The 16,095-nt window shown below is 31.7% G+C and overlaps 1 protein-coding gene across 1 annotated transcript; it reads right to left on the bottom strand.

The window, feature by feature from the left end:
- Nucleotides 1-4,550: 4,550 nt before the first annotated feature.
- On the bottom strand, nucleotides 4,551-11,330 carry LOC110781939 (putative inactive cadmium/zinc-transporting ATPase HMA3). The gene is made up of 10 exons (XM_021985987.2): nucleotides 11,118-11,330; nucleotides 10,605-10,809; nucleotides 9,517-9,774; nucleotides 8,818-8,915; nucleotides 8,451-8,706; nucleotides 7,659-7,796; nucleotides 7,248-7,575; nucleotides 6,383-6,585; nucleotides 6,101-6,303; nucleotides 4,551-5,213 (listed from the first exon to the last, which is right to left on the bottom strand). The coding sequence occupies exons 1-10, from the start codon at nucleotides 11,196-11,198 to the stop codon at nucleotides 4,623-4,625; spliced, it is 2,361 nt and encodes a 786-aa protein (XP_021841679.1). The 5' UTR covers nucleotides 11,199-11,330; the 3' UTR covers nucleotides 4,551-4,622.
- Nucleotides 11,331-16,095: the final 4,765 nt, after the last annotated feature.

The following is a 16,095-nucleotide window of genomic DNA, read 5'->3' on the forward strand; positions in this document are numbered from 1 at the left end:
AACGGTCTGTTAAGGCCTTATACGAAGTATTTATGCAATTAAGGTTAAAGGAAGTGAAAGAAGGTAGAAATTAAGAAGAAAAATCAAACAGACTTTGGAATTCGTTAAGTGGTGATGAAATCTATTTTCAATTTTTTTTAGGTGGTAAAATTAAAATTAAATGTTAGGTAAAACATACGGAGTACATTGGAACATTTCTAAGTATTACGAACGTAGTAGTACGAGTTATACTTGAATATGAACATTTTTGAAAACGAACCTAAACAATTTGTTCATGAACATTAATGAGTCAGACATGAAGTTGCTCGAGCTTAAATTTCTTATTTAACAGACAAGCTTTGACCGAGTTTACTAACATATATTAGCTCATTTGCACCGCTGAATATGGCTAATATCATAGTTTGTCTTTGAGAATTAAAGGTGTAAGAATATGTTCGTTCACGACTTATAAAACAAATTTTACTCCATATGGAACCCGATTTGACAGACCATATTAACTCGTTTCAACCCAGCCCGATAAGTAAACTCGTCACATGTCAAACTAAAACGGATCAGAAGGTCTAAATCGACACCAATATTTGTAGACATAATCAAAAGGCAGGTCAAACCGCTTCGAGCTCGGTCATAACAAAGAAATTCTCCCTATTATGTCGAGTTGGGCCAAACTTCGAACCAATTTTTTCTACCAAAATCTGTTATTATGGGCCATTTCAAGACTGATTAATTTTATAACTAATCTAATATATATATATAAAGGAGGCATATCTGCTGAAATATTAGAGCGCCACCTAGGATTACTAATGGTTCCGGCCAATGAAAAATAAGATTTCTAATTTATTTTTGAATTAAAAAAATCGATTGCCACGTAGATAATTAATTAGGTGCCACGTAGATATTTTAATTAATTAATTACTAATATGTACAACTCTATCTAAAATCAAACACTATAATAATTAAAAAATACATCTAAAATAAAATTCATCCAAAATTAAACACTAATCTAAAATAAAATAAATAAGATTCAATTTAAAATCAAAAATTAATCCAATATTAGAGCGCCACGTTGGAAATATAATGGTTTCTGCCAATGAAAAATAAGATTTCAAAATTAATTTTGAATTAAAAAAGTGGAGTGCCACGTAGATAAATAATTAATTGCCACGTAGATATATTAATTAATTAATTATTAATTTACGCATATACAATTTCATCCAAAAACAAACACTCTCATAATTAAAAAAATAAATCTAAAATGAAATTCAATGCAAAATCAAAAACTAATCTAATACAATTTAATAGAATCCGTGCATCGCACGGGCTAAAATCTAGTACTCAATATGAGGCCCAAAATCTGGCTAAAGATTTAAAATCGGACCTGGCTTGTAACGGGGCTAAAATTCTGCCCAAAACACGTTATTTTTAGGGCCGGCTTCAAGATGATTTTTTTTTTTTTTGTGTGTACCACCCGATTTTGTTACTCTTAGGGCTAATTGAGATTTGAGGCTAGTTCTGAGTGGATAGGTTTTAATCCTCTCCCAATTATTGTTGTGGGGATCAAATACGGGGTCCTCCATAGTGATTTTAAACTTCCTCCACCCACCAGAAGATCTGCAACTTTGAACTACTAACGCAAACACGAAAGAATTTCACAAGCTGAAATTACAAAAGAATTACGAAAGAAAAAAAGACAAACAATCTCAGGTAGTGTTTGGATACAAGCATTAGATTTCAAATTCTTCATTTGAAATCTAGAAATACAAATTCCAACTTTCAAATCCAAATGAGTTGTTTGGGAAATACCCAGAACGGAAATGATAAAGGTCGCAACATGCGACCTTTAAGCCGTGTCACAGTGGTGACATGTCACACCTATGTGTCATAAATGTATTTGGAAACTAAAATATTTAGATTATGTAACCTATTATACATGTTACAAAAATGTAGGAAAATCTTAATTTTCTAATTTACAAGTTGAATAATGTATACATTATTCAATTTTTATTTCAAAATAATAATTCTAATTTGTATAGGAAATTAGAAATAAATATTTTAAATTGTTTATATGATATAGTAAATTAAAATAAAAAATACATTTACTAATTTATACTTAAAAAATTAAAAGTACAGTAAATTAGAAAATAAAAGATTAGGAAAAGATATAAAAAAAATTAAAAGATTAAGAAACATATTTCGTCTATTGGTTTATTAATTGGGTTTGTTAATTCTTTCACCTTCATTTTTCCTGCATACCCTGACACGCCTCTCCCGCAAAAGAAAAAAAAATTGTTCTTCAATGGGAATTAGAAATTTGTGGATGAATTGGCTTGAAATTTTGGATCTATAATGTTAGATATAATCGAATTGGCTTGAAATTGTGAGACGTTAATGTTACATACGATTCTGCTGTCAAATTAGGAATCGATTTTTAAAATGTTACGGCAGCGTAATGAGTGAAAATCAATTTCCAATCCCTGCTGAAGGAATGGTTAACGGTGCAGGAGCAGTGAGGCTGCCACAGGGCTTGACACCTACCACTTTGACATTCACGCAACCGCAACCGTTAGACGGATTTCCGATGGTGCCGTTAATGCTAACAACCCCATTATCCACATTAATTCACCGGCACTATTTCATGTAATTGGGAATCGATTGTCATCGCATCTTTGTTTCCATGTGATTCTGCTTGTTAATTATTATGTTAATCATTCTTTTAGTTAAATATTAATATGAATATTCAATAGATGTTGCATAAACTATAACCGTATTAGCTTAAAGAAATTTTGTCCAGCTAAAAATCATACTTTCAGTTGCTGAGTCTATAATGTAAAAACAAATTAAGGATTAAAAAAACAAGTCACAGTTAATCGTTAAAATTAAAATAATATTTTAAACTAATGTATAATTATGAATTTATATTACATAAAATATATTATTATATTATAAATTAGTGTATTTTTTAAATTAAATTGATGAATTTTTTTAATTGCACAAAAATATAGTAGATAATAATTTTTATTTTTTTAATTTGTAAATTATAAGGTAAAAGGAAATATATATTTACTATAAATATAATAAATATTTGTTTCCTTTTTTGTATCGAATGCCTTATTTATATATTTTCATAGTAAAAATATTGAATTGATAGTAAAAAAAAATTGATGACGTGTATCCTACATGACACCTATTTGTACCAATGAAATGTAGACACGTAAGATTGCGACAACATAATGTTGTCGCAACTTGCGACCTATATCATCGTCCTACTCAGAATTGGTAATCCATCATTTCAGTTCGATATGTTGTCTGGAAAGAAGATGGAATTTCAATATCGGAGTTGAAAACCTTCAACAGCTTAAAACAAAAAACAAAAAACAAAAAAATCAAAACAAATTTAACAATTTCAATTACTATTAAAGAGTATTATAAACAAAAATTAATAAAGTTAGCCACACTTTTATTGTTCTCAATCCACGAACTCAATAAGCCATACATAAATCATATGATCAAAATTTGGAAAATCAAACCATAACTCTTTAATTAAGACAACAACTGTTTTTCCACTATGATGGAAGCATTACATCAGACCAATCCAACAACGAACAATAATTATACCACTTCAATTCCCATCTCCAGTGAGTTCGCAACACTCATTCACCCTAATTCTCACCCTAACAACAAAAAATAGTCAACTAATTTAAGTTTATACATCTGAAAATTGATTTCTCTTGTTTTTCACTTTGAATTTGATCTCTTCTTTTCCCCATTCCTCAATCTCCTCTTTATGAAATATCTGTTTTTTCTCTTGATTTTCGAGACAAAGGCTTTGAGCAATGTCGCAATTGAAGGAATGTCGGTTGTCGGTTGTCGCTTGTGAGGGTGGCGGTTCTAGAGGTGGTTAAAGAGAAATTTGATCGCAAAAGTGTAGTGAAAGGGTGGTGAAACGGTGGCCAGAATGTAGAGAGCGGGTTGGGACTTGAAAGAGGAGAGAGAAAACGAGTAAACATGGTACAGAGTACTCCCTCCGTCCCGGAATACTCGACCCGGTTTGACCGACACAGAGTTTAAAAGACTTGAATTGACTTATTTAATTTAATAGGTAGTAGTTGATAGTGGGGTATTATTTTAATGGAGTTAGTGGAAAATGTATAAAGGGTGGGGTTGGGTGAGAGTAGGGGTTGAATTTTTAATTATTTTTTATATGGAATAGAAGGTAGGTGGGTTAATAGGGGTGGAATGAGAAATAATATAATATTGTTAGAATATTTTCATTTTTAGAAACATGTCAAGTATTAAGGGACAACCCAATAAGGAAAACAGGTCAAATATTCTGGGACGGAGGGAGTACATGTAAAAAAACAAAAGGTAAAAAGTAAACATGGTGGATTGAGGAGAGAGACGGGTGAGAGACACTAAGAGACCAGGATTGGGCCAAATCCAATTCCAAATACTTTGCATTCCCAAACAGCTGATTTGGCCCAATTCCCGCATTTGAAATGAAAGTCTTCTATCCAAACAGGCCATCAAGTCATTCATGTAAAACATGAAACCTCTGTTTATAACTCTGTTCCCATTTTTCACAACAACTAATTACATACTTACCACCACAAAGTATCAATATCCATCTATGCAATCACAACACCAACTGAACTCGAATTTCTGCACTTTGACCCAGAATTCAAACCCTTCTTCTTACAACACCCCATCTTAATCACACTCTCTTCTTTCTTTTTACCATCACAACACCCAATTTTCTTTACAATTACAGAAGAACTCATCTTCTTACATTCTTCAGTCCCTCGTAAAAGCAACATACTGTTCAATATCACCAGCAAACACGTCCCAACATCTGTCACAACAGCAACTAACAACATAGAATACCCAGCTAAAGCAAATGCTAGAACTAAACCCTTTGTAGAGAATGATATGATTACATTCTCCACGATTTTTCTGGATGCTTTCTTGGATATTTGAATGGCTTCTGGTATTTTTCTGATGTCGTCTGACATGAGAATTACGTGTCCTGTTTCCATTGCGAGTGCAGAACCTGATAACCCCATTGAAATTCCGATGTCTGTTGTAGCTAAAGCGAGTGCGTCGTTGATTCCGTCTCCTACCATGGCTACTACTGATCCGTCTTTCTTTAGTTCTGAGATGATTTTAGCTTTGTCTTCTGGTAGTAGTTGTGCATGGATTGTGTCAAGAGCTTCCCCCAGCTGCATATACAACCATTTAATCTTTGTCATTTGAACGTTATTTGACTAGCTACTTGATATTGTAGTTGTAAGTAGACCTGTCAGACGGGTCGGTAGGGTCGGATTATAAAGAATTACTTTTGGGATGGTCACTTTCGGATTTTGATTTACCAATGCTTGTTTAAGACTTTGGATTTTCGAGTTTGGGTCGTCCCAACGGGTTGAGATATTTTAAAACGCGCTTTATATTTTCATTAATTTGGTTAATAAATACAAAAAATATACGCAAAAATTAACAAATTTTCATACACAAGCTAATATTTAGTCAAATTCAACCCTAAAATGACGTATTATTAAAAATCAAAATCATAATACACTTAACAATAGTCAGGGTCGGTCATGTGCATGTCCAAAGTGGGACACAGAGCAGGCCCCCAAGTTCAAAAGGCCCCAAAATAAGTGAAAACATTGTTTTTTTTTTAAAAAAAGAATCATTTTCTATAAATAGTAGTACAACAAAGTTATGGGCCTAGCTACAACAAGAAGTCTGCAACTCTTTAAGTAAAATAAGCAAAATATAAAAAATTATAGGGGCCCATTTTTGTAATATTGCCAAATTTGGCAAAGGGCCTCTTATTTACTTGGGTCGGGCCTGACAATAGTAACAACGTGTGTATTGTGCTTAGAGTTTCTTATAATCTCATTTATTACCGTAAATACAACGATTTTCAATCGGTCGGGTTTTACTTTTCGATTTGTCCCGGTTCGGATAAAATCAGGTTACGGGTCACAAAATCTTGTTCAATGTCCAGTATTTTCGAGTCGGGTTGATTTTTGACAAGTCTAGTTCTAAGTCTTCTAACAAAAAACTGTTTTTATAATTTGATTAATGTAGTTCTTGATCATACCTGAAACTGCACCTGTTGAGCCGCAGCATGATTATCACCAGTAAGCATAACTGTTCTAATACCTGATTTCTTTAACTCTTTGATTGCTTCCATGGCTCCTGATCTACAATCATCAGAAAGACTAAAAGTTCCAACCAAAGTTTCTCCCATGTATATAAATCCACTCGCTTTTTCTTCCATCTTATGCAACTCAATGTTATGATCTGAATATAATCACCAGAAAAATCGCGATTAAACAACAGTTCTGTAAACAACACTGTCAGGAAAAATGTGTAAACTCACTTTCGTTACATCCTGCTCGTTGAGAAATTCTGTAATTCCCGATGTAGACATGTGCACCCTCAATGTATCCGTGTATCCCTTCTCCTGGGTAATTATGAAAGTCTTCCACCATTTCAGACATTGGATCAATGGAATGTGATGCAGCGTAGTTGACAAGTGCTGATGCCATTGGATGGCTCGATTTACTCTCAATGCTCGAAACCCTGACATTTATCCAAATCTATTAGCAGAGTAAGGGAAGAAATTGAGACCAATTTGTGGACTATGAACAATGGTGCACGATGAGCATGTTGCACCAAAAGAGAACATATGTGCATAAGCAATAGAAAATGACATTGCCACAAAATAACATGCGATATATTATTTCCTTTTTCTGTTATGTAGATATTATTTCACTTTCTATTAAAATATAAATAATAAATACAAACTTTTATATAAGGTGGTCATAAGGTGGTCTTATACAAAAGGTAATTAGTTAAGCAATCAAAGCGGTCTTTTCGATAAGGCGGTCTTAAAGTTGTCGAATAATAAATATACTCATTTTCTTTTTACGTAATTAAGGTAATGTTCTTCTAAATATGTACTTGTATTCTTAAAGTGCACCGTGCTCATTGTGTACCATAGTCCACCGTCTAAATCACGAACTGAAACAGTGAGTAATATTAGGACCATAGGAGCAATTTGTGGACTGTGGACAAGAGTGCACCCAAAAGAACATATGTGCAAATGCAAAAGAACACGAGATATATTATTTCAATTGTTCACGTAAGGTAATGTTCTTTCAGCTATGTACTTGTGTTTTTAAGGTGTACATTGCTCACTGTGCACCGTCTAAATTGTGCAATAGGAGTGTATATGAACTAACCAGAAGAGTAACTTCTCAATGCTGATTATTTCATGCAGGGACTGAAAATGTGTAACAACAAAATCTCCAGTTGTGATTGTCCCAGTTTTATCAAAGGCAACAGTCTTGACTTTAGCAAGAAGCTCAAGGTAATCCCCACCTTTGAAGAGAAGCCCTGCTGTCGCGGCCTTTGAAAGCGCGCAGAAGATTGTGACCGGAGTAGAGATGACTAGTGCACAGGGACACGCACTCACTAGTACAACCAAGGCGAGATGAAACCAATGCGTTTTATCAGCAATTTGTAACACAACAGGAATAACAGCAATACTAGCAGACATCAGAACAACGACTGCAGAAAAATGCAGTAAGAAGTGTTAGAAAAAAGGGAATGAAAAATGGTTAAATAGAGTTGAGTGTTGATGTTTGACTTACTGGGAATGTACCACTTTGCACAGTCCTCAATGAATGTCTGGATTTTAGCTTTTCTGCTTTGAGCTTCTTCTACTAGATTCACCATCCTTGCTACTAAGCAGTTTTCAGCTAACATAGTGGTTCTTGCAGTGATGTAACCTAGAGGGAGAAATTTCAACAAGCAACAAATGTGAGATGCTCGTGTTATAATGGAAGCAAGAAAGATAATTAAGAATGCAAGTAGAGAACATAAAGATTTTGGCAGAGAAGATGAAAGTTTTTATTGATCTTGAAAGTACGGATTACAGTCTAACAGAATACAACTAGGTTGGTTACTTGGTTATGAGTTAAAGAGTTTATATGGTACTCTCTTGACAGATGCAGAAAAATACCGGAAAATAGGCCCAAATGCATAACCATAGTCTAGAATAACATATACTAAGCGAGATTCTCCTTGTGGGCCATTGGAGAAAGAGGATTTGACTGATTCAAGGCATATTCTAACAGCTCAAACAATATATTCATAATGTTGCTTCATAACTGATCAAAGTACATTGTTGTTAGTTATCAGTTTTGAACTCTTTAGGAACCAAGTTTCCTATTCTTGGTTACCAATTCTCAAATGAACGAGGTTGAGTAAAAGTAAAACTCATTTTAAACCAACAACCTGAACTAGAAAAATCAGACCAGATCAAGTGAACAAAGCCTAAGTGAACGATATGCAACCACATGAACATCTCGAGTTATACTGTTTAAAACTGAAACTATTTACTCAATTACTCGAATGATGCTCCAAAAAAGTTTCATACTAACCGTTCAAATTGATAGTGCCAGCCCAAACTGATGAACCAATTTCTTTGAACACAGGGAATGATTCACCTGTCAAAGCCTTCTCATCCACTTCACATTTACCCTCCACAACAACTCCATCAATAGGAATAACTTCACCTGCTTTGACTGCGATAATGGTTCCTAGATTCACAGTTGTGACATCAACTTGTTTACCAGTTTCAGCCATTGTTGCTTTCAGAGGTGTCATACTTGTCAGAGATGACATTACAGACATAGCCTGTATATTCGCAACATGAACAAATATAAGGCGAATCAACAATCAATATATATGATCTGAAATTAAGGTACAAATTGAGCTTTGTAGAGGAATTAAATTGATCATACATACCTTGTAACTAGCTCTTGATTCGAGCCACTGAGCTATATTGTACAGGAAGACGATAATTGCTGCATCTGTGTAGTCTTGCAGAGCTATTGTTCCTCCAACTGTACAATTTCAAACAGTATGAAAATCCAACTTCATTTGTACACTGTTAAAATCCAACTTCAATCCTCAGTCATGGAATCATGGCCTTTAATTAACACATAATGACTAGTACTAATTCATAACTATGACAATTGAAACGCGCTATTAGACCTTGATTAATACGCTGTATGCTTGAGACGAATAACACAATATAAACATCTACTGCCTTTGTTTCAAAATGTTATTACAATTGCTATTTGCACAAATGTTACAAAATAGCGAAAGTGTGTAAAAAGGTGGGTGAATATATAATTTGCACATAGCAGTCAAGTTAAAAGACTAATTTGCACATAACACTTAACTTAAAAAGTTAAAACGCTAATTTTCACATAACACTTCAGTTATAAAATATGGATAAAGTAAAATAGACGTGTAAAAATGAGGGTGGGTGTAAGCGGAGAATTGTAAATGTTGTGGGGTAAGAAGGGTAATATAGTAGATTTTTATGTTAAAAAATAGAATAAAGCACGATATAAATAAATCGAAAATTAACATTATAAAACAGCCTAAAACGGAAAGTGTAAAGATCATTTTAAAATGAAAAGACATTGAGTTAATTACCTGCAATCAGAACAATGACATTGACATTTAATGTGAGATTTCTGATAGATGCAATACTTCTCCAAATAATGTTTGGAATGCCAATGAGGACAACCAAAATGGCAATCCATTGCATAGGTTGGTAAACATATTTCAAAAAGGACAACAGAAGAAGTACACCACAGACAACATCCCACTTCCCTGGCCATTTTCTTGTGTAGCTACTTTCTCCTCTAGGTCGAACACTTGCTTCTAACCTTGCTCGATTCAGTGCTTGAACTGATGCACCCCCAACACCCACAAAAAAAAGTGTTAACCAAAAATTAGTGGATCATAATAATATCTTAGCTTGTTTAACTATCAAATTAATTACTGCGAATTTAACTAGTCTTTCGCCGTATAATGTACTACAGAGTACATGACTAACTCTGTTTCAAAATAATCTTTACATTTTTCGTTTTAGTCTGTTTCATAGTGTTCTTCACATTGTATTTTATACTATTTTGACATGAAAATTTACTATATTACCCTTTTTATCCCATAATATTTTCAATTTTCTACTCAATTTCTCTTACTTTATTCATTTTTTAAAATACACACCCACCTTTTTTCAAATTTCTCTTAAGCTATCAATTTTATTTTCAAAAGGTCTTGTATACACAAGGTGCACGATAAATTTATTATGCACCCAACATAACTTTTACCCAATTTTCTCTAACATTTATATTATTAAAAAAAAGTTAATAGATAAACATTTTAAAAGGTTAAATGATTAATTTTATACATTATTAGTGATTATGAAGAAATATCTTTTATTAAAATGAAACATTTTATTACTAAAAAGTAGATAACTTTTACATATATAAAAGTAACTTTTAAGTATTTTACATCAACTTTAACTTCGGTGTACAATATTTATCGTACATCCAATATAAATAAGAATCTGTGTTTTTTATTTATTCACCCACCTTTTGCACACACCCTTCCTCTTCAGTCTTAATATTTGTGCAAATAGCCAAATAGTAATTATAAAAATCATTTTGAAAGGGAAATAATATATAGGAGCATACCGAATCATAGTATACAAAAACTTAGGAATGAAAAACTACCAATTTGAGAAGGAGAAATGGTGTGAATATCATGAACAACCGTCAACGTCTTGGTCGTAACAACAACCGAAATCTCCTTAACACCCTTTAATGGCTTTACAATTCCTTCAACCAATGGAACTTCTGATGAACAACACAATCCCATTATCTCAAAATAGCTCTTCTCCCATTTCACATCATCTTCCTCTTGCTTTTTGGCATCTTTCTGTAATTAAAATTAATTAAAATCATAATCCACAACTATTAAAATTAAAGTCAACCATTACCCAAAACAACAAAAAAACAATTTTTTGGTTACTAGTTCTACCATACTAAGGTTCATATTATCGAGTTTTGATGTAATCAAGATTCGGTCTCAGGTCTTGAATTTACTAGCAATATTCATAAAATCTCGTGCAATAAAAGTAACATACAAGTTAAACTAAAATGGATCACCCCATGACATTTAAAAAAAACTAATTAGCAAGAACCAATTAAATTAAAGAGATAAAAGGAAAAATTAAGATAAATTACATTTTGCAAGTTTGGAGTTTGATGAAGTTGTGTGCTTGAATTGTTGGTCTGTATCAAAGGTTGCTCCAAATCAGTTGCCATGATTAATTTTTTTTTTTTTATTTTTGGAAACTTTTTGTTAATCTGATTATTTGATTGATAAGAGGGATTTAAATGTTTTGGGCCTTTGCAACATACAAAAACATTCCCAAACTATCTGCTAGGCGTTGACTTTGACTTTCTCTTTTTGGTGAAGAACGGTTCGTTAATTAGCATCTTCTTGTGAAATTCGTTGACTCACTCCTTTTTGTGTACGAGTATTTAATTCCCTCATTAATAATCGATATATTGTCATTTGTACAAATAAAAGTAAGTAAGTAACACAACTACTAGATCATCCTTTCGGTACTCATACTTGTTTGAAAGTTGGTGTTGTTAGGCATGCATTTAGCCTGAGTTATGTACACAAATTAGAACTCATATTGCATTAGAAACTTATAAATATACTATTAATTAACTAGGATTTCGGTTGTTTTGTCGAAAGACACTGGGAAAGCATAACATATTACATGCACTCGGATGCACGGTGCACCTCTCACATTAATTTTATATATAAAGAGAAAATAAACTTAATTTGATACATAAGTAGTATTTCCTCCATTCTTTTATAGTGACACAGTTTACCTTTAACTCTGTTCATATAATCTATTTTGACCATCAATATTGATTTATATTTGGGAGAAAAATATAGTCAGATATTGTTATAATCATCTCATTGTACAGATTTATATTATCAACATTTTATCAATTTATCCATTGATAATGAAATATATTAGTGATTAAAATATAATATTTATAAACGTGATAAAAGAAACGTGTCAATTAAAAAAGATCGATATGAAGTATGATTTGAAAGTAAAGAACATTTTGATGTAAAAGAAAATACACGCCAAAAGAATATAATTATGAAATGAAAATTAGTATTGTTTTACCATTTTGGAATTGCTACATTATTGCTCCGTTCTCTTCGTCTAGTCTGATCTGGTCTGGTATGGTCTAAACTTTTCTAATAATAATAATAATAATAATAATAATAATAATAATAATAATAATAATAATAATAATTATAATAACCCTAATTATATAATTATTATTATTATTATTATTATTATAATAATTATTATTATTATAATTATTATTATTATTGATATTATTATTATTATTATAAGTGTTATTGTTAAAAAGTATTGGTCTTGTCTGATTTAATATATAAAATCTGATCCAATAAGTAACAATGACAAGATTAAAAGAACATGACCTAAGTCTCGTGTCATTCTTGAATATTACTAAATTGTTTACGGAGAATTATCAATTACTCGTAAACAATAATTTATAAATAAAAAATATTTTTAACGAAACATTATTTGTATGTTTTTATGTGCGACTGAGAAATACGAGAGACAAGTGAAAAATAACAACATATCTTGTAGTAAAATTTCATACTTATGTGAAAGATAATTAGTTCAATTTAATCAATTAAATATGGTGTTATATTACGTACATAAATAAATTATTTTTAATATATATAAATGACAATATATAGATTATGATTGTTGGACAAGCTGCTAAATAAATTAGCTAGATAACACTCACAACAGAGCTTCTGCCTCTGATGACATTTTTTTGTTTTTGTTTTTGTTTTTGTTGATTTCAAAACTTACAATCGAACTAATGGAGATATCTGATCACTTTTTTTTTTTTTTTTTTTTTTTGTCATGATCAACTTTATGAGTTTTCTTTTTGAGTAAATGTATCTTGGGAGGACAGAATGTTATATATAAGATTGTATCTTTTTTTTTTTGCAGGGTCGCGATGAATATTTTGCTCTTTATATGAAGTCTTTACCGTTGTTTGAGAAACTACGTGAGATTATCGGTCGTGCTAATGGCTATAGTCAATGATACCGGAGATGAAGTGAAGGGTAACGCGGATGAGAGTGACAGCAATGATAATGACTTGATTATATTAGCTTAACATACTCAAGTTTCTGGTTCCGCACGTAGTAGAGGTAGTAAAACGAAAAAAGAAACAGAGAAAAGAGGAGATTGTAGATTGTCTAAAACACTTGTGTCTCTAATTGATGTTGAGAAAGAATCCATCTCAGTCATGTATAATTTGAAAATGTCTTTTTTGCGTGACGTTGTGATTGGTGAAAAGATAACCCAACTTTTTCAAGCATTGAGTAAAGTTTAATATTTGTCTCCTGGTGATATTTTTGAAGCTACAACGCCTATTGGTTGGATGATAAGGAGATGGATCTGTTTTTTAGCATGTCTGATGAGCTTAAAGTCATGTTCGTCAAATATTAATTAAAAAAGTAGTGGTAATGGAGTTGTTTAAGGTATTTAAACAGTGCTTATTACACTAGACTTTGTCGGTTATGTATGATTTCGATTTTCCCGTTTACGTGTGATCGACTTTAATTTTTCCGTTTATGTATGACTAAGAAGTTTTCGTTTACGCTATGTACGTCATTGACTTATCGGTTGTTAGAAAATTTATAATATTTTTATTACTTCCTCCGTTCCGGAAATATCGCACCATTTGTTTTTTACACTATTCACACTACGACTTTGGCCATTTTTTGTGATTTGTACGTAAGGAAATTTTAGTCATATGGAGCCTTGTTAGATTCGTATAGATATATATTTTCTAAAATATTATTTTTTATAATTTTTACTTGCATACGATTTGGTATATTAAGAGTCAAAGTAATGATTAAATGAGTAAAAGTCAACCATGGTGCGATATTTCCGGAACGGAGGAAGTATTAGATTGGTAGCTCCAACAAATTTAATGAAAGCAAGAGGTGGGAAAGTTAGAAGAATGAACATTCCCATTAGCACATTACTGCATACCAAAGACATTTAAGGAATGAGAATCTCATGTCCATTACCATTCTTTATTAACATATAAAGAAACAAAAGGTCTTGCGCGCATAAGGTGTACACTAAATTTATTGCACACCAAGATAACTTTTATGCATTTTTTTTAAATTTTAACCTAGTTTTTTATAAATTTTATATTATATAAAAAAAAGTTGATAGATAAACATTTTAAAGGGTTAAATGATTAATTTTATACATTATTAGTGATTATAAAGAATTTTTTTTTATTAAAATGAAAAAATTTATCACTAAAAAATAGATAACTTTTACATATATAAAGGTAAATTTTAAGCATTTTGAATCAACTTTTACTCCAGTGTACAATATTTATTATACACCACTTGTAAATAAGAATTTATTAGTACCAAATCTCATGTCTATTGCTTCATTACCATTAACATTACCTAATTTCATTCTCATTACTTTACTACCATGTACCAAACAGGCGGTAAATCTTTATACACTATCAATTCAAGTCAAATTAATACCCTCAATTATGATCCTAATGAACATGTTAATACCTTCAATTATATATATATGACCCTAATGCACCATAAAATAACCAACCCCCATTTATTTATTTTTCCCATTGACATTGATGTTTACTAGGCAGGGATACCAAGCTCTTGAAATTTCGGATTATAGCATAGGAAGAAAGTCATGTTAACAATCCATTCTTTAAACATCAACATTATTAATTAGCAAATTAAATGAAATAACTTAAAATATAAAGTATAGAGAAATATATGGATGGAGTATAACATTGGAAGAAAGTCGATTAATGTTCTGCTTATGTACTTTGTTTATCATAATTTTTTTTAGAAATAATGATGTCAACGAGCCGAGCCGAGCCGAGTATTTGTCTGTTCGAGCTAGGCTTGATAAGAAATTTCCGAATTCGAGCTCGAGCCGAGCTTAACCGAGCTTTCATTTTTCATGTTCGAGCTTGGCTCATTTAATTTTTCGTTGTTCGAGCTTAGCTCACGAGTAGCTTGTTTAAGTTCAACCTCGAGTCGAGCCGAGCTATTAGCAGACGAGGCTTAATAAACGAGCTTTTAACAAACGGGCCTTAATAAACAAACAAGATCGATTTTAAACGATCATATTAATAAGAGAATTATTATTTTTTAAAAATTATAAAACATAAAAACATAAAGTTAAGGGTTTTGAGCTTTAAGAATATTAATATATCCTTGATTGAAGAAATAAGAATAGTAAACATATACGGTTTTGGTAGTTTTGGTAGTATACTAGTATTTAGTCAATTTCTTACCCTTAATTTTAGCATAATTATATGAATAATATCATAATATGTAATTTCTTAATACTTTATTATATTTACTATAGAAACATTTTTTTAGAAATTTAATATAAACACCTTTTAAATGAGCTTATACACGAACACAAACGAGCATGGAAACGAACATAAACGAGTTGTTCGCGAGCCTAAACGAGCCGAACAATAGGTTGTTCGAGCTAGTATCATTTATTAAACGAGCTTAAATTTTTTGTTCAAGCTCGTTTATTTACTAATGAACGAGCTTTGACCGAGCTTTGATCGAGCTTGTTCACGAGCTGTTCGCGAGTGTATCGGCTCATTAACGTCCCTATTTAGAAAGTAAGATCAAGTGTCTTACAGGGCCAGAATCCCTTACAGATTAACCCAGCTCGGGTTAAAATGACTATGTGTATTAGTATATTGCTCTTTAGTTAACTACTACTACTACAACAAAAAAATGGTACTAGCTATATATGGAGATTCAAGTATTTACCTTAATTAGTACGTAGTAATTGAATATGGGCGAATTCCAAGATATGAAACAAAAGAGATGCATCTCTTTTGCCAAGTTCTACGGCTTATACCTACAACAAATGGCTTTGGATCCTCTGGAGTTCTAAAATAACTCTACACGGTAGAGTTTGATCAACAACAAATTAATAGATATAATGAAGGAAGAACACGAAGATAAGAAATTATGCTTTAGGCTAAATATATAAAATCATTTTAAGTATATATTAATTATTTAATTATATAGTAATAATAATCTTTA

The sequence above is a fragment of the Spinacia oleracea genome, chromosome 2 (assembly GCF_020520425.1).
Source record: "Spinacia oleracea cultivar Varoflay chromosome 2, BTI_SOV_V1, whole genome shotgun sequence".
Taxonomy (NCBI): Eukaryota; Viridiplantae; Streptophyta; class Magnoliopsida; order Caryophyllales; family Amaranthaceae; genus Spinacia; species Spinacia oleracea.

What these genes read in the sequence shown, in the direction of transcription:
- LOC110781939 (XM_021985987.2), bottom strand. Translation starts at nt 11,198, where the DNA reads ATGGCAACTGATTTGGAGCAACCTTTGATACAGACCAACAATTCAAGC. An exon ending in AAACTCCAAACTTGCAAAAT is followed by an intron (nt 10,810 to 11,117) that starts GTAATTTATCTT and finishes TTTTAATTACAG; the next exon opens with AAAGATGCCAAAAAGCAAGA. An exon ending in CATTTCTCCTTCTCAAATTG is followed by an intron (nt 9,775 to 10,604) that starts GTAGTTTTTCAT and finishes GGGGTGCATCAG; the next exon opens with TTCAAGCACTGAATCGAGCA.